This window comes from Amblyraja radiata, chromosome 12 (genome assembly GCF_010909765.2).
Source record: "Amblyraja radiata isolate CabotCenter1 chromosome 12, sAmbRad1.1.pri, whole genome shotgun sequence".
In the NCBI taxonomy this organism is placed as follows: Eukaryota; Metazoa; Chordata; class Chondrichthyes; order Rajiformes; family Rajidae; genus Amblyraja; species Amblyraja radiata.
This window is the reverse complement of record NC_045967.1, coordinates 38,515,580-38,538,850: the sequence shown is the minus strand read 5'-3', so window position 1 is coordinate 38,538,850 and position 23,271 is coordinate 38,515,580. Positions and strand designations below refer to the sequence as shown.

The 23,271-nt window shown below is 41.8% G+C and overlaps 1 protein-coding gene across 8 annotated transcripts in view; it reads left to right on the top strand.

The window, feature by feature from the left end:
* clcn5 (chloride voltage-gated channel 5) overlaps positions 1-22,545 on the top strand; it is a 76,413-nt gene extending 53,868 nt beyond the window's left edge. For all 8 annotated transcript variants that reach the window (XM_033030572.1, XM_033030573.1, XM_033030577.1 and 5 more), the window contains 6 exons: positions 995-1,075; positions 2,470-3,015; positions 5,540-5,726; positions 13,463-13,861; positions 17,754-17,970; positions 18,884-22,545. In XM_033030572.1, the coding sequence (XP_032886463.1) occupies positions 995-1,075; positions 2,470-3,015; positions 5,540-5,726; positions 13,463-13,861; positions 17,754-17,970; positions 18,884-18,974 (1,521 nt within the window). In that variant the 3' untranslated portion in view covers positions 18,975-22,545. The remainder of the gene's footprint in view (positions 1-994; positions 1,076-2,469; positions 3,016-5,539; positions 5,727-13,462; positions 13,862-17,753; positions 17,971-18,883) is intronic.
* The last annotated feature ends 726 nt before the right edge of the window (positions 22,546-23,271 follow it).

Here is a 23,271-nt window from a genome sequence, read left to right as displayed (position 1 = left end):
GCAGGAGGATGAGGGGTGATCTTATAGAGGTCCACAAAGTCATGAGAGGAATAGATCAGGTAGATGAAAGAAGTCTCTTGCCCAGAGCAGGGGAATTGAGGACCAGAGGACATAGGTTCATGGTGGACATAGGTGAAGGGGAAAAGATTTAATAGGAATCTGAGGGGTGACTTTTTCACAAAAAGGGTGGTGGGTGTATGGAACAAGCTGCCAGAAGAGGTAGTTGAGGCTGGGACTGTCCCATTGTTTAAGAAACAGTTAGATAGGTGCATGAATAGAACATGTTTGGAAGGATATGGACCAAGCGCAGGCAAGTGGGACTAGTGTGGCTGGGACATTGTTGGCCCGTGCGGGCAAGTTGGGCCGAAGGGCCAGTTTCCACAATGTATCATTCTTTGACTCAATGAGATAGGGAAAGAATAAAAGAGTAGATGTGTGATATTGTGGAAACCAGGAGAGATTGAATGTTGAAGGAGAGTGGTAAAGGTATGTCCTGAGGAGGGATGTGTAGGAGAAGTCTGAAATGACTAAAGAAGTAGTGAATGACAGAAATGTCAGTTACAAAACTAGAATGACTAATTTGATTATCTGGAATTGTACAATGAAGTGTAGAGTTTTATAAGCTGCAATGTGCCACTGGAGGTAGCCAAACTGCTGTAGCCTAAATATATGTTAAGTTTAATTAGGATTGTGTACAAAATCAATGACAAAGAATGAGATGGCCGTAAAATGACAAGAGAATCAGAAACTCCAGATCTCCAGTTACAGTTGCTTTTCATAAATCAGCTATTTGCTCCTACTATCTGCTGTCTTTTTGGCAGCCAATTTTGTACCAACTCGGTCACAACTCTTTTCACTTCAATTAAAACATCAACCATGCAACAAATCAAATGGCTTTTCATACCCCAATATATACATCTGCATTTATGAGAATGAGTGTGTTCCATTTTTTCTGTGAGTTCACACTGTAACATGTTTTAACTTTGTTTTCAAGGTACTATCAGCAGCTGCAGCAGCAGGTGTCTCTGTAGCCTTTGGTGCCCCCATTGGAGGAGTTTTATTTAGCCTTGAAGAGGTAGGAGATTTTGTTAGACCATCATTGTAATTATTGGGTCATAATAATCTTTCATTAATAAAGAACCTGTAACAGTCAGGCAAAGTAGATTTGTACCACAATTAGGGCATAATTCAACAGTGTAATGGACAATAGACAATAGGTGCAGGAGTAGGCCATTCGGCCCTTCGAGCCAGCACCGCCATTCAATGTGATCATGGCTGATCATCCACAATCAGTACCCCATTCCTGCCTTCTCCCCATATCCCCTGACACAGCTGTCTTTAAGAGCCCTATCTAGCTCTTAAAAGTATCCAGAGAACCGACCTCCACTGCCCTCTGAGGCAGATAATTCCACAGCCTCATAACTCACTGTGGAAAAAGTGTTTCCTCGTCTCCGTTCTAAATTTCTTACCCCTTATTCTTAAACTGTGGCCCCTGGTTCTGGACTTCCCCCAATATCGGGAACATGATTCCTGCCTCTAGCGTGTCCAAACCCTTAATATTCTTATATGTTTCAATAAGATCCCTCTCATCCTTCTAAATTCCAGAGTATACAAGCCCAGCCGCTCCATTCTCTCAGCATATGACAATCCTGCCATCCCGGGAATTAACCTTGTGAACCTACGCTGCACTCCCTCAGCATACAGCATGGAAACAGACCCTTTGGCCCATGCCAACCAAGATGACCCATCTAAGTTTGTCCCATTTGCCTGCATTTGGCTCTTGTTCCTCTAAGTCTTTCCTATCCATGTACCTATCCAATAGTCTTTTAAATGTTGTTATTCTTCTTGCCCCAACTACTTCCTCTCGCAGCTCTGTCCACATGCCATCACTGTGTGATTAAGTTGCTGCTCAGGTTCCTATTAACCCTTCCATCTTAAACCTATGCCCTCTCGTTCTTGATTTTCCCATAGGACAAAGACTCTGAGTATTCCCCTCATGATTTTTTTGTACATCCATAAGATCACCCCATGGCTTTCTGTGCTCTAAACAATGAAGTCCTAGCCTGCCCAGTCCCTCCTTACAGTCCATAGCTTTGAATCATGGCAATATTCTTGAAAATCTTCTCTGCACCCTTTCCAGCTTAATGGCTTCTTTCCTATTGCAGGGTAGCGAAAACTGAACATTCAAAGTGCGGCCTCACAACATCTTGTATAACTTTATAGAACACCGATCACCACACAAATCTGTCCACTAAACATATTCATCGTCACAAAGTTTATGTGTCTTTCTTATTGCTGCAAAACAACCAAAATAAACCACAGGGGTTGCTGGACCACAGAGTATTGGACTAGAGAGTTCCATTCTGTACTCGTAGTTGTGTAGCATAGAGTAGTTATTACAGAATATTTTAATATGTGCCAATGAAATAATCCCTCCCCCCTTTGACATTGTTTATTTTATTTTTCTAGGTCAGCTATTACTTCCCTCTGAAGACTTTATGGAGGTCATTTTTTGCTGCACTGGTCGCAGCCTTCACATTACGTTCAATAAATCCATTTCGTAATAGCGGCCTTGTGCTATTCTTTGTCGAATTCCACAGACCCTGGCATTTGTTGGAATTAATTCCATTCATACTTTTGGGAATCTTCGGAGGACTGTGGGGAGCTTTTTTTATACGTGCTAATATTGCCTGGTGCAAAAGGCGCAAGACCACTGTGTTAGGGAGGTATCCCGTTCTCGAGGTCCTTATTGTGACGGCCATCACAGGTATCATAGCTTTTCCTAATAACTTCACTAAAATGAGTACCAGTGGGCTCATTTCCGAACTATTCAATGACTGTGGACTACTGGACTCTTCACCACTCTGTGATTATGTTAATGAAGCCAACAGCACAAAAACAATTGATAATCTGCCAGATCGTGCAGCAGGCAAAGGTGTCTACGCAACAATATGGCAGCTGGCTCTAGCTTTGCTGTTTAAAATCTTCATCACAATATTCACATTTGGTATAAAGGTACGGAAACATTTTTCCAATGTTCTTAAGATACTGAGGAAGTAATGGCACTTAAATTATTTTTTTCCTGTGTTTTGAAAATGCATCATTGTGTACAACAGCATGTACAGAATATCATGAAGGATGGAACGTGTTTTGATTATTGCATCCAGTGAATGCACTGCTTCAGTGTGAATTGCTGTTTATTCATTTACTGGACAAATTTTTACATGACCCAATTTTGCCACGACCCGACAGAGCTGTATCAGTACAATTTGGGAAGAAGTTACAAGGCAGCAATCCAATGCAGCTCCACTGGATATTCCTTCTCTCTCTCCCCAAAGCCATTTTCCAATTTATGGGTGTTCAGTAAACCGAGATAAGCCAATTGAACAATCGAGTGGTCCAACTCTATTTCTGGAATGAGATATTAAATCAAGGCCATTTTCAATGCTTGCTAGATATTGAAGATCACATGGTACTATTTGACATCGAGAAGGGGAGCTTTCCTGGTGTCTATTCCAATATTAACCCGCAAAGACCACCTCTGTGATATTGTCATTAATGTTGCATGCAGAACCCCTCTGTTATAAGTTGGGCACACAATTGGAAATCCCTTCAATCATTGATGCCTACTGGGTCAGTGTTCTTCACTGTACCTAGTGCTTCCTGAAACCTGTTGTCTATGTTTGACCTAGGGTGGGATAAGGTTATCAAAACTCATAGAGCAGCATGTAATATTACTACTAATGTAAAATAGTACAAAGAACTTAACAGGATATTAGATTGACCAAAAGATTGCATGGTATAGGATTATATGACAAATGTTACAATCATAGTAAAGTACCATTCAACACTGTAGCTTTTGTACTCAAAATCTTACACAGGTCTTCTAACAAACTAATTTCAACTCCTATTAACTTTAAGTCTGATTTGGATGTTATTCGGCCTGGTGTTGACGTGGCTCGTAATGGGTCGATCAGACCTAGGTTTATTTTCAAACCACTACATTGGGCTTATAATAAAAGGGAATGACGCCCATGGCAATTATGTGATGCAGACCCATACTTTTATGATTGTCAATTGTATGCTCAGTTTATTCCTTATAAATCACGAACCCCAAATGCAGTTGGTCTTATATCTTCAATTTTTATTGAAAGATTATTGTAGTGGGGGAGAATGCTGAGCTCATCTGTGCCTGAAGTACCAACCATAAAGACATTCATTAGATAGTCAGACTGTGGACAAAACAAACAATGTAAATTGTGTCGTTGAGGTAGTTGAGGCCAGTTCATTGGCTATATTTAAGAGGGAGTTAGATGTGGCCCTTGTGGCTAAAGGGATCGGGGGTATGGAGAGAAGGCAGATACAGGATACTGAGTTGGATGGTCAGCCATGATCATCCAGGAGTAGGCCGAATGGCCGAATGGCCTACTCCTGCACCTAATTTCTATGTTTCTATGTCTTTGATTAAAACTTGTTTGTGATTGAAAAGGACTTTTCTTTCCTGCTTTCTTTTTCCATGTTCAGCACGTTTTCTTAAAAATAGTTATTTTAAAAAGTTTCCATGATCTCTCGTAGTGTGCTGGATAAAACTTTGATTATTTTTCCCGTGCTGTCGATCAATCAGGAGTTCAGTGCACATCATTTTGAAGGCTGTGTCTGAAGCTCATATTTTAGTCTTATTAAAATCTGCTGTTTTGTCTTTGAGTGTTCTGGAATGACTATGCCACCCTTTTTTCTCATCTTCCAGCACCACTCTTCATACAAATCATCTGAAGCCAATTTGAGTGCATTTAATTTTGGTAGCATGATTTGTATTCTTTTGGGCTCTGTGTTTTCGCAGATGTAATATTGTGAAGGGTGATTTGCTCCATAGCTTTTAAAATCTTGCTCTAACTAAATTAAGTGTGTTCATTCGCAGTATTTGAGATAGGTGGTCAAAATAGGACGTGAGTTTGCAAATTAAGGTGATATGATCATATATGATCAATGTATTGTCACGAACAAAGGAGATCAAATTAAATAGAAGCAATTATTGCGTGTTAAATTAATGGAAAGGCTATTTACTGAGAATGTAATTTACATATACAGCTGAGACATACAAAGATAATAAATAAATCTATTCCTATTTCAAAAGCCTTTTTCCCATCTGGAAATCAGCTTCTGTATTTAATATATTCCCATTTATAATGTATTTATAAATGCAATACAGTTAATTTATATTTCATGAATTGAGCTTTCCATGCATTGAATCCATTAAGAACAGTAGTAGTGTGGTGGATAGAAAAAAACAAAGATAATTAAGTGATTTTAGGTTGTAAAAGGAAAAGACCACCGTTAAAATACATTGCAAGCTTCACTGGTGCTATCAATACTTCTATTTGCTTTGATTTGATGGAAAGAAAGGTTGCTGCGTCCAACTGGAAATCTGCTGTATGATTGCAAAATGAGTTCCAATACTCAGTTGAGTCTGAAAATATAAAAGCAAGAGCTTGATGTGTTAATTCTGTATATCATGACTTATTATGCCATATTTATTCAGGTTCCATCGGGACTCTTCATACCGAGTATGGCAGTAGGAGCGATAGCTGGAAGACTTCTAGGAGTAGGAATGGAACAACTGGCCTACTATCACCGTGACTGGGTCATCTTTAAAGGGTGGTGCAATCCTGGAGCTGACTGCATCACTCCTGGATTGTACGCCATGGTTGGTGCTGCTGCTTGTCTAGGTAAGAAAAAGAGTTTTGAAGTTGATATTTCGTAGTTAAACGATTATAGTTCTTTGCCTCCATAGCATAATAATGTACCCACTTTCCTGGTAGAATGGCTGATATTTTTAATTCCTTATAAGTAAGGTAAAATTAATTGTTGTGGTTCATTTTATTGCAAAATGTCTCATTAATTATTACTTCTGGCTTGTACGTTGTAAGTGTGTAGTTATTCTGTTCCGTATCGTGGTATAGTGCTGTGGATATTGCAGCAATTTCAAGTTCAAATTTTGACCTAATTGGGGGACTTTCAATAAGCAATTCACAAAAGATCATTTTCAAACACCACACTTAAGCTCGGATCAGTTTCTAAATTCAACACTATATTAAAGACCCACAACACACTTTGTGTATATGACAGCAGTAATTGTCTAACTGCAATTATGGACTAAATCACATTCCCCATCATTTCTAACATCATTCTGGTGTTACTCTTTTGGTTCCTCTCAGCCCTTACCAATCTTTCTCACTTACAGCAAATTGACTTAATCTGTTGGTTTAGTGCTTAAAGTTTCCTCTGACAGTTCCATATCTAGAGTGAAGGATCCATTGGTGGATGTAGTGTATATTTTATACCTTCTACATGAGCTCTTCCTTACAATATGAAGGTAATGAATTAATGCTGCCTTTAGGGCTAGCATGATCTGTCCTTTTTCTTTTGGAAAAAAAAAGATTCTTCACTCATGCATTCCCAAATGGTGGAGAATACTTGTAACAAGAACACACAAGCGTTCAATCCTAGAGGGGGAAAAACACAATTTCTTCATGTGCTCTGCATTCCGGATTGAACCATCAACCCCACCTTGCACACAATGTCCTCCCATTTCACACTGACCTGTATCATACACCGCTGATCTGAGGACAGTTTTTGACCAGACAGCAAATGAGCTGCATGATAGAAGTGCCAGTTATCTCAGCTGGATGAACGCTTCAGATAGTGCAACTTTAAAAATGACATGGTGCTATGTATTAAGTTGTATGAGGGCATGGGATGGTTGTCCATAGTTCATGGTATTTCAGGGTCTGTGGTTTTGGTGTGTCCCTTGTATGTTTCACCTCACAAGTTAATTGCTGATAATTGGGACCGTCTAAGAATCGACTTTTGCTGATTCTTTGGAATGTCTTCCTACGTTTTACTTTCTAAATCTGGGCAGCCAACTTGTACTGTCCAGAATCTTACCTTTGCATTTATCCAGTGCACAAACTAGTATATTTTAAAGTAATGTTTAAGCTGCTTATAGGGGACGCCGTCCTGTGTGGTATGGCTGCCCAGCCTGCAGCTGTCTGTTTTTCATCTTTTTTTTATTTTTAGTTAGTTGAGTGTTTTGTTTTTAGGAGTTCTAGCCTTTTTTATGTGTGGGGTGGGGGGGGGGGGGAGGGGGAAACTACTTCTCAGGGTCCCTACCTGGTCGGAGAGGCAGCTTTTCTCCGGGCTGCACCGTCCTCGTGGCCTACCAGCCGTCCTGGAGCGGCATTTCCTGAGGGGACCGCCCAGAACCTCGGTTTCGGCGGCGGCACAGCGCTGGAGCGCTATCGCGGAATGGGTGATGCCTTGCCCGGGTCGCCGCGCTGGAGCTCCGGAATGCTGAGACCGCAGGTGAACATCGTGGAGCTGCAGGTCTGTGGAGCGGGCAGCCGCGGGCGGCGGCGCTGAACTTTTCACCGGGAGCCTGGGATCTCGCGACGGGATCGCCAGTGGTGAAGCTCCATCGAACGCAGCCTGTTGGCTTCGGAAGCCGCGGTCTCCAGTTAGGAAGCGGCCGCTCCAGGTGTCCCAAGCCGCTGAGAGGGTTCTCCCGACGCCGGAGCTACATCACCCGGCGAAAACGGCCTGGAACATCGGGCCTCCGTAGAGGCGACTGTGGAGGCCTCAATAGGCCCGACTATGGGTGAACTGGGGATGGGGACTGGACATTGTGCCTTCCCCCACAGTGGGAACCATTGTGGGGGAATGTTTTTATGTTTATTGTTAAATTTCTTTAATGTTATGTCTAATCTTTATCTGTGTGCTGCATGGCAAGACAAATTTCACTACACCATTTGGTGTATGTGGCAATAAATGTCCTTTGTCCTTTGCTTCTACCATCCTATACACAGTGGTGATATGTTTTTGTTTACTTTAAAGATACAAGGTGGATACTGACTGTACTCTAATAAACATGGTTAGGGAACTAAAATATATATCATCACGTGTAGCTAGGATTTTATTTAATATGTTGTTGAAAAGTAGCTGAAGGAGGGATTTTTGTGCTACACCCATACCCTACTTTTGGTTTTACTTAGACACAAAATAAAACGGCTTGTAGATCAGTGGTGAGTCTATTTAACAAGTCGGTTTATCGAAGGTCTTAACAGTGCGCACTGATAAACGCTCTGAGAGAACCCAGAATGTTTCAAAGATTCACAGAACCTATAGTATTTTATATTCTCATGACACAATGGTTACTTGCGGATTAGAAATAAGTCACCATTCATCAGTGTCTTCGTAATCATTCATTTTTATCTTTCCCAAGAATTATCTCTAACTCCATGCTTCCTGTTACCTTGAAAATCTATCTCCCATTGGTACCATAAATGTCAATCAGCTGTCATCTCCGAGTTTCTGGGATAAAAACCTAAACAGAACTATGAACAACTATTCCCCATCAAGCGATAAGGAAGCCTACTGCTCAGCAGAGCTTTAGTTTTATTACCTGATACTTAAATTGTTTATTACCTAAAACTATTTAAAACCCCAATGGCAGCCTTACCTAAAATAGCTGTGCCATGAAAGATAAATACATTGACTCATCTATTTATTACCCACCTAACATCCTATATTAAATGGCCATTTTTTTCCATCCTGCTTCCCCAGCACATGAGCTCTAGGTTTAAACAGACTATAACCTACTCATCTTCCTTACAATTTCCAAATTTCCAACAACAGTAACTTTGGACCTTGACCAGAAGATCAGTACATTAAATCACTTAAATAATCATTTAAGGCTCAATTCAAATGTACAACTCAGAGGTAGAGTAACATCAAGGATCAGTTCAGGATCTCAGTGTGGAACAGATTAACTCTACATTTGCCTGCATAACAATGTGCAAACTAAAACATAATTCATTACATGGACTGTTCTGAAAAGTTCAGATATGAAAAGAGGGGGGCACAGTGGCTCTGTGGTAGAGTTGCTGCCTTACATTCTATCTGCCCAGAGAGTTCACCTCCACTGTTGTGACTGCAGCCTATATCCCTCCTGATGCTAATGCCAAGCTTGCAATGAAAGAGCTGCATACTTCCATTAGCAATCAACAGACGCACAACCCCGAGGCAGCCTTCATTGTTGCGGGTGACTTCAATCACTCTAACCTGAAGACTGTACTCCCCAAATTCCACCAACATGTCTCCTTCCCCACTAGCGTAGACAAGACACTGGACAAAGTCTACACCAACATGGCTGAAGCTTACAAAGCCATCCCCCTCCCCCACCTTGGTCAGTCTGATCACGTCTCATTGTTCCTGCTCCCTAAGTACTCCCCACTCATCAGACGGGTTAAACCAACTGTGAGGACAGTTAAAGTCTGGTCAGAGGAAGCGGACTTCACACTTCAGCAGTGTTTTGGAAACACCGACTGGAAGGCGTTTGTAGCCCAGGCCACCCTTGACTCCCACACGGACATTGATTCCTACACATCCTCTATTCTGGACTTTATAAACTCCACCATCAATAGTGTCACCTCCCTCAAACAGGTGACCATATTCCCGAATCAGAAGCCATGGATGAACAGCGAGGTCAGGCTACTGCTGAAAGCACAGGACACCGCTTTCAGGTCAGGCGATGCTCGAGCCTACAGCTCATCCAGGGCTAACCTGAAGAGGGGCATCAAGAAGGCCAAGCACTGCCATAAGCTCAGGATTGAGGAGCACTTCAACAACAACTCTGACCCCCGACGCATGTGGCAAGGCATCCAAGCCATGACGGACTATAGACCCTCCAACACCACCCCCACATCCAGCGACGCCTCCTTCCTTGAGGAGCTTAATCACTTCTATGGCCGCTTCGACAGGGACAATCTAGAGACAGCCATCAAGGCTGTGCTCCCTGCCGATCACCAACCCCTCACACTCACCCCCTACGACGTATACGTGGCACTGAGTAGGACTAATGCACGTAAGGCTGCTGGCCCTGACGGCATCCCCGGGCGCGTGCTCAGGGCCTGTGCTGCGCAGCTGACAGACGTCTGGACTGACATCTTCAACCTGTCACTTGCCCAAGCAGTTGTCCCCACGTGCCTTAAAACCACCTCCATCGTGCCAGTGCCAAAATACTCCACTGCGGCAAGCCTCAACGACTTCCGCCCAGTTGCACTTACCCCCATCATCACCAAGTGCTTCTAGAGGCTGGTCCTGACACACCTCAAAAGCTGCCTACCCCCCACACTAGATCCCTATCAGTTTGCCTACCGCAAGAACAGGAGTACGGAGGATGCCATCTCAACGGCACTTCACTCCGCCCTCTCCCACCTCGACAACAGAGACACTTACGTAAGAATGCTGTTCATCGATTACAGCTCAGCATTCAACACCATTATACCATCTAAACTGATCACCAAACTCGGTAACCTGGGCATCGATCCCTCCCTCTGCAACTGGATACTGGACTTTCTAACCAACAGACCACAGTCTGTTAGGTTAGACAAGCACACCTCTTCAACCCTCACCCTGAACACCGGCATTCCACAGGGCTGTGTGCTGAGACCCCTCCTCTACTCCCTCTTCACCTATGACTGCACACCTGTACATGGTACTAACACCATCATCAAGTATGCAGATGATACAACGGTGATTGGCCTCATCAGCAACAACGATGAGTCGGCCTACAGGGAGGAGGTCCAGCACTTAGCAGCATGGTGCGCTGACAACAACCTGGCCCTTAACTCCAAGAAGACCAAGGAGCTCATTGTAGACTTCAGGAAGTCCAGGGGCGGCACGCACACCCCCATCCACATTAACGGGACGGAGGTGGAACGTGTTTCTAGCTTCAGGTTCCTGGGTGTTAACATCTCTGATGACCTCTCTTGGACCCACAATACCTCAACTCTGATCAAGAGGGCTCACCAGCGTCTCTTCTTCCTGAGGAGACTGAAGAAGGTCCATCTGTCTCCTCAGATCCTGGTGAACTTCTACCGCTGCACCATCGAGAGCATCCTTACCAACTGCATCACAGTATGGTATGGCAACTGCTCTGTCTCCGACCGGAAGGCATTGCAGAGGGTGGTGAAAATTGCCCAACGCATCACCGGTTCCTCGCTCCCCTCCATTGAGTCTGTCCAAAGCAAGCGTTGTCTGCGGAGGGCGCTCAGCATCGCCAAGGACTGCCCTCACCCCAACCATGGACTGTTTACCATCCGGGAGGCGCTACAGGTCTCTCCGTTGCCGGACCAGCAGGTCCAGGAACAGCTTCTTCCCGGCGGCTGTCACTCTACTCAACAACGTACCTCGGTGACTGCCAATCACCCCCCCCCCCCCCGGACACTCCTCCCACAGGAAAAACACTATGTCTGTATATATGCTAATGTAAATATTTATTCAAATCATATGCTATGTCGCTCTTCCAGGGAGATGCTAAATGCATTTTGTTGTCTCTGTACTGTACACGGACAATGACAATTAAAGTTGAATCTGAATCTGAATCTGAATCTTACAGTGCCAGAGAACCGTGTTCGATCCTGACTACGGTGCTATCTGTACAGTGTTTGTACGTTCACTCTGTGACCATGTGGGTTTTCTCCTGGGGCTCCGGTATCCTCCCTCGTTCTAAAGACGAACAAGTTTGTAGGTTAATTGGCTTGGGTAAAATTCTGTATGGTGTCTCTAGTGGTAGTACTAGTGTATGGAGTAATTGCTGGTCGCCATGGATTTAGTAGACCTAATGGCCTGTTTCCATGCTGTATTTCTAAAGTCTAAAAGAGGAAATTATTTCCTATGTGCTTGGCAATAATAGCAATTTTTACTTGTACTTGCTTGTCTGATCAAACCTGTATCATCATGTAAAAGCAGTGAAAATAAAATTAAGAATTAAATGAGCATCAGTGTGTGGCAGACATTGGAAAAGAAGGACTACAGGAAAACGAAGAAAGAGAGTAAGGGAAAAGTATGGAAGTGGATAACTAATTGACTGACAATTTACGGAATGTACAGAGTTGACTGCCATTGGAAAACATAAGGAATGAGAAAGAATTAAATATGAATCAAGAATATAGAAAGATATTGAATATAGAAAGAAGCAACTTTATTTAAGTTTTGAAACATACCATGGTGCATCTAGTAATAAAATGTGATGTCCAGAATGGCGCATCAGTTGTGGGTCAGGCAGTATACAAAGTCATAGATTAAAAATGTTGCTCAAAGGCATTGAATGCTCAATTTTTTTTAAATAACACAGTGCTAGAGTAACTCAACATGTTAAGTAGCATCTCTGGAGAACATGGATAGGTGGCGTTTTGGATCAGGACCCTTCTTCAGACAGAATACTTTCAGTGTGAATGTTGTGTTTTGCTTAATGTTTGCATTACAAACAATAAGCGAGTTCGGTATTCTGAAAAAAGCAAGGAATCATGGGATTTGTCAAAGGTCATTCGCGATAAAGAAAAAGCGAACGAATCGCTGGCTGTATAAACTGTCTACAATTTCTTATCTTTATTCATAATTTATGCGTAAAAATATATCTAATCTGAGGAACGGGGGTGCCAGGTAGTGGGAGAGCGAGAGAGAGAGGGGGCAGATGCGAGTAGAAGACGGGGAGAGACTGGACCAGCTGAGAGACATTCTCGGCAGCTGAGCTGCTGCATGTATACAGACCTGTGTTTCATCCATAGTCAGGATCGTACCCGGGTCTCCGGCACTGCAAGTGCTGTTGTATTGCTACTGGACCGTCCCTGTCCCCTCCCGAGTGTCTCATTCCTGTCCGGGGGTGGCCGGAGATGTCCGGGGTGACCCTGGACTGACGGGACACTGGGCCGCAGCAGTGGCGGCCCCAGGCTTACAGCCAGCGTGGAGAAGAAGCGCTAACTCCAGCTCAACTCTACCTGTCCCACCGGGTTAACCAACAGCCCTGGACTGACGATCCACACTGGATGTAAGCCTGCGGCCACCGCTGCTCCAGGCCGATATCCCGTCAGTCCAGGGTGGTTGGTTAACCCGGCGGGACAGGCAGAGTTGAGCTGGTGTTAGCACTTGTTCTCCACGCTGGCTGACACTCAGGAGGGGACAGGGACGGTCCAGTAGCAATTCAACAGCGCTTGCAGCGTCGATCGATCAGTGGGTTCGATCCTGACAACAGATGAAACTCAGGTCTGTACTGAGAATGTTTATCGCATATGACCTATGACCTGGGCATGCGCAATCTGAATACCAAACTCGCTTATTCTGGCATCTTTTAAGTTTATGTAGAATATTTAATGAAGGATAATAAAGACTGCTAGCAATAAAAATTGGGGGTACATGACAGTATATTGTAGTGCGCGTGCGGTTGGAGTAGTGATCAAAATACATACCCATTCTGCACCTTATACCATCTGAATACAAATTGTTGTAATAATGACCAACAGAAGCATTGATTGAATCATAAAAATCTTGAAAAGTCATTAAGGAAGAAAATGCTGAAGTTGATTTTTAAGTGTCCTGTTTAATATCTAGAATTCTGTTTTTGCAGGTGGTGTGACCAGGATGACTGTATCCTTGGTGGTTATAATGTTTGAACTAACGGGTGGATTGGAGTATATTGTCCCATTGATGGCTGCTGCAATGACCAGTAAATGGGTGTCCGATGCAATTGGGAGAGAGGGCATCTATGAAGCACATATTCGACTGAATGGTTATCCATTCCTGGAGGCAAAGGAAGAATTTACGCATCAGACATTAGCAATGGATGTTATGAGACCTCGGCGCAATGACCCCCCTTTGACAAGTCTAACTCAGGATGGAATGAAGGTGGAAGACATGGAGGCAATTATTAATGAAACAACCTACAGTGGATTTCCTGTCATAGTGTCAAAAGAATCTCAGCGACTTGTTGGTTTTGTCCTCAGAAGAGATTTAATCATTTCAATTGGTGAGAATTTGGACTTGTACAAAACACTGCAATATTTGTAGGTTTTAATAAATGTTCACATTTTAAAAGGGGTAAATGAGTAAAAGTTTCTGATCAATGACCTTACCAATGAAAGGTAATTGAATGAAACAGTATGTCTAGATGCTGCCTGACCTGTTGAGTTTTTCCACCATGCAGTTTGATTTCGGATTTCCTGTAGGTGCAGTATCTTATATTTAAAAGAAGTACTTCAGTTCACCTTGTCTACTAACACCAGATTTGGTGAATTCAGAGGGAACGGTGACATTTTAGTTTTAACTTTTACAAATCAATATCAGATAGGGAATGATCGCTCTATCATTTTACCAATCATACATTTACCCCAAAGTATTGTTTACAAAATATTGTACAATGCCTTTTGAACAGTTATCAAGTATTGATGAAGGGCATCCTCCTAATACAGGGTATTCAGTGAGGTGGTAATTTGCTGTAGTACATCACAGTATCAGATAATACCATTGTGGAACTACATTGTATGTGTATTATCAGGCATTGATAAAACTGAGATACGTGGCATTGCATCGACTATTGAAGGGGCAATAGCCAAACACAATTTTAACACATATAGCAGATTAATCTGCAGTCATGTTTACCCACTGTATTATTGATTAGTGGGGATGCAGTGTGCTTATTTTTATTCAAAAGAGCAATAGTCAAAATGCACCACAGGAAATTCTCCTTTTCAAATAAATTGCCAAACTATGTCATATCCTTACCCTTTTAAATTACTGTTTTACATTGTAATTCTATATTTTACGGTAAAATAAGTTATTATAATTGTCTACAATTTGAGATTTGTAATAGAACAAATTACATGTGGTTAAAGTGCACATTGTTAGATTTTATTAAAGGGTATTTTTATACATTTTGACTTCACCTTGTAGAAATTACAGCTGTGTTTATACATAGTCCCCCCATTTCAGGACACCATAATGTTTAGGACATGGCTTCACAGGTGTTTGTAATTGCTCAGGTGTGTTTAATTACCTCCCTAATGCAGGTATAAGAGAGCTCTCAGCACCTGGTCTTTCCATCACCTTTGGAAACTTTTATTGTTGTTTATCAACATGAGGACCAAAGTTGTGCCAATGAAAGTCAAATAAGCCATTCTGAGACTGAGAAACAAGAGTAAAGAGACATCAGCCAAACCTTAGGTTTACCAAAATCAACTGTTTGGAACATCATTGAGAAGAAAGAGAGCACTGGTGAGCTTACTAATCGCAAAGGGACTGACAGGCCAAGGAAGATCTCCACAGCTGATGACAGAAGAATTCTCTTTATAATAAAGAAAAATCCCCAAACACCTATCTGAAACTCTTCAGGAGTCAGGTGTGGATTTGTCAAAGACCACTGTCCGCAGAAGACTTCATGAACAGAAATACAGAAGCTACACTGCGACATACAAACCACTGGTTAGCTGCAAAAATAGAATGGCCAGGTTACAGTTTGCCAAGAAGTACTTAAAAGAGCAACCACAGTTCTGGAAAAATGTCTGTGGACAGAATGAGAGTGATGGCAAGAGCAACGTATGGAGGAGAGAAGGAACTGCTCAAAATCCAAAGCATACCACCTCATCTGTGAAACATGGTGGTGGGGGGTGTTATGGCCTGGGCATGTATGGCTGCTGAAGGTACTGGCTCACTTATCTTCATTGATGATCCAACTGCTGATGGTAGTAGCACAATGAAATCCTATGTGTATAGACACATCCAATCTGCTCAAGTTCAAACAAATGCCTCAAATCACATTGGCCGGTGGTTCATTCTACAGCAAGACAATGATCCCAAACATACTGCTAATAAAGCATAAGCTAAAGATGGCTGGCCTGGCAGAGCATCACCAGAGAAGATACCCAGCAACTGGTGATGTCCATGAATCGCAGACTGCAAGCAGTCATTGCAAGCAAAGGGTATACAACAAAATACTAAACATGACTACTTTCATTTACATTACATGACAAGAATCTTCAATCTATCTCTATCTCTGGCAGCGGTCCCCAAGTGCCTGAAAACAGCCACCATAGTGCCGGTGCCAAAAAAGTCCAAAATCACCAACCTCAACGACTACCGGCCGGTTGCCCTGACTCCAATCCCTATGAAGTGCTTCGAAAGGCTGGTCCTCTCCCATATTAAATCCAGCATCCCTGCCTCACTGGACTCCCATCAATTTGCATACAGGGCAAATAGATCGACAGAGGATGCCATCTCTCTGGCCCTTCACACTGTCCTGACTCACCTGGACAGACAGGGCACGTATGTGAGGATGCTCTTCATTGACTATAGCTCTGCATTCAATACGGTCATCCCCACCAAGCTCACCACCAATCTCCACCAGCTAGGCCTCTGCTCACCGATATGCGCTTGGATCCTGAACTTTCTCACGGAGCGACCGCAGGCAGTGAGACTGGGCCCACACCTGTCCTCCACCATCACCCTGAGCACCGGCACACCACAGGGTTGTGTACTAAGCCCCATGCTCTACTCCCTCTTCACTCACGACTGTGTCCCTGCATTCGACACCAACACCATCGTGAAGTTTGCAGACGACACAACAGTGATTGGGCTGATCACCAACGGTGATGAAACAAACTACAGAGCAGAGGTACAGAACCTGGCGGACTGGTGAGCCAATAACAACTTGGCACTAAACACCTCCAAGACCAAGGAGCTGATTATTGACTTCAGGAGGTCCCATTCTGGAGAATACGCCCCAATCTCCATTTACGGGGAAAGTGTGGAGAGAGTGTCCAGCTTTAAGTTTCTGGGCACTCACATTTCAGAAGACCGCACATGGTCCACAAACACCGCCGCGCTGGTCAAGAAGGCACAGCAACGACTGTTCTTCCTGAGGACATTAAAAAAGACTGGTCTGCCCCAACAGCTGCTGACAACGTACTACCGCTGCACCACAGAGAGCATATTAACGTATGGCATCTCTGTGTGGTATCTCAGCTGCACGGAGGCGGAGAGGAGAGCTCTTCAGCGCGTCGTCCACAGAGCGCAGCGGATCATCGGGACAGAGCTACCAGCCTTGGAGGGCATCTACCGCACGCGGTGCCTCAGGAAGGCCCTCAGCATCCATAAGGACTCATCACACCCCTGCCACGGTCTGTTTCAACTACTTCCCTCCGGCAGACGTTACAAGGCCTTCTACGCCCGAACCTCCAGACTCAGGAACAGTTTTATCCCAAGAGCTATAGCGGCTCTGAACCGGCCCTAATGAGTGCCCCCCCACCCACCCCCTTTGGACAGTCTCCCTCAGATGGTCACGTCAATCAATTCAGCTTGCTTATTTATGTATTGTATTTATTTACCTTTCTTGTACATCAGTGGAGCTGCACACTAAATCTCGTTGCACTGACGTGCAATGACAATAAAATATATTATTATTATTATTATTACTGTGTCCCACACATTATGGTGCCCTGAAATGGGGGGGACTATATATAACACTGCTGTCATTTCTACATGGTGAAACCAAAATGCATAAAAATGGCCTTTATCAAAATCTGACAATGTGCACTTTAACCACATGAGATTTTTTTCTATTACAAATCTCAAATTATATAGAACAGAGGCAAATAAATAAATGATGGGTCTTTGTCCCAAACATTATGGAGGGCACTGTAGATAAATATTCTGCACCTTTTTATTTTGGTAATTTGAATATGTTTCTGGTGTTATTTTATTAAGTACAATAAAGATGTGTCTATATTCAGCATGCTATGAAACTAAAACTTTTAGATTATCTAGTCATTGCAAATCTAGATGTTGTAATTGTAACTGGTAATAGATTGATACAGAAGAAACAGGAAAAATGTCTTAACATGTTTTGGTTGTACATCTGGTTACAGAAAATGGAAGGCAGCGACAAGATGGGATTGTAAGCACGTCCATTATTTATTTTACTGAACACCCTCCTGTGCAACTTCCAGACAATCCTGCTGCACTCAAACTGCGTGCCATACTAGATTTGAGTCCATTTACAGTGACGGACCATACACCTATGGAAATAGTGATTGATATATTTTGCAAGCTGGGCTTAAGACAGTGTCTTGTTACCCACAATGGGTAAGTGTTACATTTATTTTATCAAAAGGAACAAAGCACATAAGCATTCCACTGTTAAATCTGTCTCCAGCAGAGGTCTTCAATTTGTATTTAAAAGAAAAGCATTTTTGTGTCTTTTGAATACATTTCAATAAACTGCCTTCAATCAAAATTAAATAGCTTGTTTTAACAATTACTGTGAGTATATACAATTACTTTAGCAAATTGCATTAATTCTCATGTTAAACCAACACTTCCATGAATTGTTATCAAGAATATTTTGGATTATTAAAAAAAAATTGCTTTTGGCTAAAATATATCAGAAAATATATCCACCCACTGCATTGTCACAAATTGTGATACATTCTGATAGGATACATTATACAGGGTATCTGTAGAACGAGGTAAGAATTATTGGAGACATCGATGTATTTAGTTATCTGAGAAAGTAGAGGCATTAACGTGCTTTCTTGGGAATAGTCAATGTGATTGGACCAGGATAAATTGTTGGTTATATTTATGCCTCGGAACTTGAAGGTCTCAATATGTTATAGAACAGTACAGCATAAGAACAAGCCCATCAACCCACATTGTCTGCGTGAAACATGATGCCAAGACTATCACTTATCTACCTGCACATAATCCATTGTCCTCCATTTCCTGCATATCCATTTGTTTATCTAACTGCTATCATTATATAATATTTGTAGCTATCATTATACGACCATGAAACATAGGAGCAGAATTAAGCCATTCAACCCATTGAGTCTATTCCATCATTCAATCATGGTTGATCTATATTTCCCTTTCACCCCCATTCTTCTGCCATCTCCCCGTGACTGTTGATACATTTTGACGTATTATAATAGCAACATTAAATGCAGCAATCTATCATTTTCAGGAAACAGTACTAACTGCTTTTCTTCTATTACAGACGACTCCTTGGCATTATCACCAAAAAAGATATATTGAAGCATATTGCTCAGATGGCAAACCAAGATCCGGACTCCATTATGTTTAATTAAAATAAAACTCTGTTCATACTAATGGGGATTACAGAGAGAACATTTTTATTTGTGGTAACATGCTATGACTGGTTTTGGCATCTTACCTTAATCTCCGTCTGAAGAGAGATGGTCATAGCACATATTCAATGAGCACCTGACTTTCAATTGCACTACATGATCTACAAAATAGTCTCTGGAGTGTTTTTTTGATCAGCACTGTGGAAGTACGTGGTAATTGAATGAAGAATTGGATTAATTGTTGTTTTACTTCTGCAGTTTGTTATTAAATTTAATTGTAATGAGTGCGTTGTCATGCCCAAGGTGCATGCATTGTTTGGGCTTTACCAGCAGAAAACCAAAATGACGAATTGTTGGATGTGCCTGAGATTAGACTATCTCAACTTTGTCTTGTACTGTAATGAAGTATGAGTATTTTGACAAACCCTGTTCTGTGAGATTAATAGAAACCATTTATCCCCTTCGAAATTATCTGAAAAACAATGGCATTTAAATGAATCGCCAATAAAATGGCATTCAATTTAAATGGCATTGCAATGAATCACCAATAAACTAATTGCACGTTATTATTGCCCACCACCCCTCACTCCAGTGCAATAGGGTAATCATGGCAGCAATCATGTGGCATCCACATGTCATCTATCTCAGTTTTAACTTAAATGTTTACATGGCTACAAAATGGGAATAGTCTCATCCTGTACAGCTAAATCTCGATTAATTAATCTGCAGGGTGTTATATGGGAAATGTCTCTAATAATCTATATGTATTAAAATAAACAGATCAGTAACTCACTGCACTTGTTTTAAGGGACTGATTTGTGTATGGGGGAAAAAAACACTGATCTCCACAAAACAATCTGAATATTACAGAAAATAGAATTGTTTTGTTTGGAGGAAAGCAACTCTATTCTTTGCTATGTAGCTGATGGAGTGGGATACCACACCTAGATTCTCCCTGTCCTAACCAAAATAGCGCTGAACTGCTAGGTTTATATTGAAATGCAATGGTTCTTTATACCCAAGTCAGTTCTCATTGATGCTTGCTTCAGGACAATGTTGACTTTGGGTGCACCTGTCTTTATTTATTTGACTTTGAGCCACCTGTCTTGATTTATTTGACGGCATGAACATTCAGTTCTCCATTATAAGGTAACCCCCTTCTCCAATGTCCCTTTTCTCTCTCCTGGTCCACCAAGATCCAGGCTGACGTACCCTTTTCAAATTCCTCTGCTTCCCCTCCCTTCCATCACTCATTTCATTCTCCTCCTCCACCCATTCCATGTGTCAACCACCCAGACACTCCTCCAACTGGGTCTCTTTAGCCCCCCACTGTCCCCATGTGCCCGGCCTATCTCTCTTGTTTAGTTTCTTGCTTCCTTATCTATCGGATTCCATCATCTGCAATCTTTTGTTGCCTCCACCTATCGCCTCAGCCTCAACTGCTAATTCCTTCTCCCTCCTGATTCCATCTGCTAATCCACTCCTCCTCACTGGAATCTGCCTACCCCTTCTCGACTCTTGACCCACCCCTTCCTCCTTACACTGGCTATCTCCCCTCGGCTCCTTCACTTCAGATGAAGTGTCCAGACCTATAACGTTGACTATCCACATGCAGCTCAACCCGAGTTCCTCCAGCAGATTGCTCATGGATCCAGATTCCAGCATCTGTGTCTCCTTTACTAACTGGAAACATTGGTGTGGGAATGTATAACATAGAGCTTGTCCACATAAACACATTATTTCTGACTTCTTTGACAATGCATATTACTCCGAGCATTACAGCTGCATTAGAGGTGTAGCTAAAGGTTTGTGTAGGAATTGGTTGGGACCTGTAAAGGCACAATTAGCAGTCTGTGGCTGGCCTTTCCCCACGGATGTTGCAGCTAAGATGGGTTATAGTAAACTGGGTGGAATTAAGTGCTTTTCCACACATCTAACATGGGACAGATATCTTTGTCTGAAATCTTTGTATCTTGCAGATCTCTCGTCATTTTTTCATGTATCAATTTACCAGGTTTGATGGAAACTGATCACTTTTTTGAGAATAGTTGATAAAAATTACCAACCTGTTTTACAGAAACAAGTTTACTTTTTCTTTAGGATTTGCTTCACTTAACACGGGTTTTTCGTTGTATAATTCTAGGCTGTTATGTTTACTTCTAAAAAAGAACTGTTTAATTGAAGTAAATATCAAAACTTGCTCATCCCTATGGAGCATCCTCCAACACCAAGAACACTCTGGTTATGGCGCTGTTAATATAACAGGATTTCTTCAACTGAAGCAAATTGAGAATCGTATATCTCCTATGCATCTGCTAGTGTAATATTCTTTATATCTTTCTCAGCAGGGAGATTGAAACCCAAAGTGCCACATCCAGATTGAAATATCTAGATATGGCATTTTGAAATATCTGTGCTACTAAACTGATTATTTTAAGGTAATCATTTTTCAGCCTACCAAAATGGTAATCATTGGAAGATGATTTTCAACATTTTCATTGTAAAGTTACCAATTGAAGAAAGCTGGAAGTAAAATCGATGGGTTGAGTTTTAGTGAGGCAGTGAGGGAGATAGAACTTGCAAGAGTACAGGATAAGGCTACCCATAATTTGGCAGTAATTGTCCAATTTGTTATTTCAAGTGGCCATCCAAATTTCTAGTGGATGCATTTGAGGCGCAGTGTTGCTGCAGTAGGGTTTGACAGTAGTTTAAGTTGGAGTGAACTTCCGGAGGATTCAAAATCACAAGAACACGATGAACAGCATACAAAGGTAGTTTGCTCGGTTGATGGTTGTCACTCTACAAATGTAAATTTAAACCTGATGCTCAGATTCTGTCAATGAATAAATGATAATACATAGGAGACGTGGTGCAAATGGAGATTATTTTTAGCCTTTGATGTTGACATTACAATATAAATCCAAATCTCTCTAAATGTTAGGTTTGGTACAATGGTAGCATTTCTTTTCTCTGAGTCAGTAAGTCATGAAGTCAAGTCCCATTCTGAAGATTTAAGCTCGGTCTTACCCAGGACTTGAGTGCCAGTATCATGGGAATTGTATGCTGTTACAGGTGTCAAGCTTGGGATGAGAGATTAAACTCTGCTTTCCCACATCAATAACACTGCAATATTTAATCCAGTTCAGCCTCTGACTTGTCTCAAATTAGCAAACTGTTTTCAAGCATCACCAGTCAGGTTTTACTGATAATTATATGTCAGAGAGTAAAAATGAATTCAATATTTTATGGTGTTTATCACCATTTAGTTTTCCACTCAAACCTAGCCAATTGTTTTCCAGCACATCCAGTTAAATCCCAAACTGATAAATATGTACCATGGTCATTAAATGCAGCCAGTTGGAAATGGTCATAGAACTAGTAACTATTCTGTTTAATCTTATTTGCTTTCTAATGTATTGCCATTGCTGAGAATCTCCGAAGACTTAAATGCTGGTAATTGTAACATTGGTTCTCTGAGGTAATTTATTACATTTGTCTTTTTCACCTTTTCAAATCAAACTTAAGTAATTTCTTGTACTGGTTATATAATTGAATAAAAATTATTCTTGTATTTTGTTCAATACTTTTTTTTTCCTGAACTGGCACAATGAAACTGACCCGAAACATCACCCATTCATTCTCTCCAGAGATGCTGCCTGACCCGCTGAGTTACTCCAGCTTTTTGTGTCTATCTTTGGTTTAAACCAGCATCTGCAGTTCCTTCTTAATCAATGAAACTGATTGCTAACATTCATCAGTTGAAGTGTTAGGTATGTAGTAAACACAGGAGCTGATTCTGACAGATGCCATGTGAGTGATAAGCAATTAACTAGATATATGATTTTCAAAGGAAATGTAATAATTATTTTTGATACACTCAGAACCTTGACTTGAACATGCTAAATCTTTGTGAATCAAATTCAAAAATATATAATTGCCTGGTCCTATATTGATATAATAAACACAAAATACCAGAAATACTCAGTCGGATCAGGCATCGTCAATTGAAAGAGTCCCTGCATCAAACTGTTAAATCTTATTTTTGTCAGAACTGGAAGAAGTTGGTAGGGTAGGTTTTTCAGACTGTAGATTAAATAGGGAGGACAAAAGTCATGAAATTGGATGGGGTGGGGGGAGGAGTTGGAGGAAATCTTCAATTATGGAAAAGTTTTCCCAGATGGACAGCAAATGTCCAGAGATGGATACTGGGGAAATGGGACAGAGTGATGTAAAAGCATGTTGAGAAGGTTGGTGGGCATAGATATTTTTCCATAGCCCTTTTGCAGAATTAGGTGGG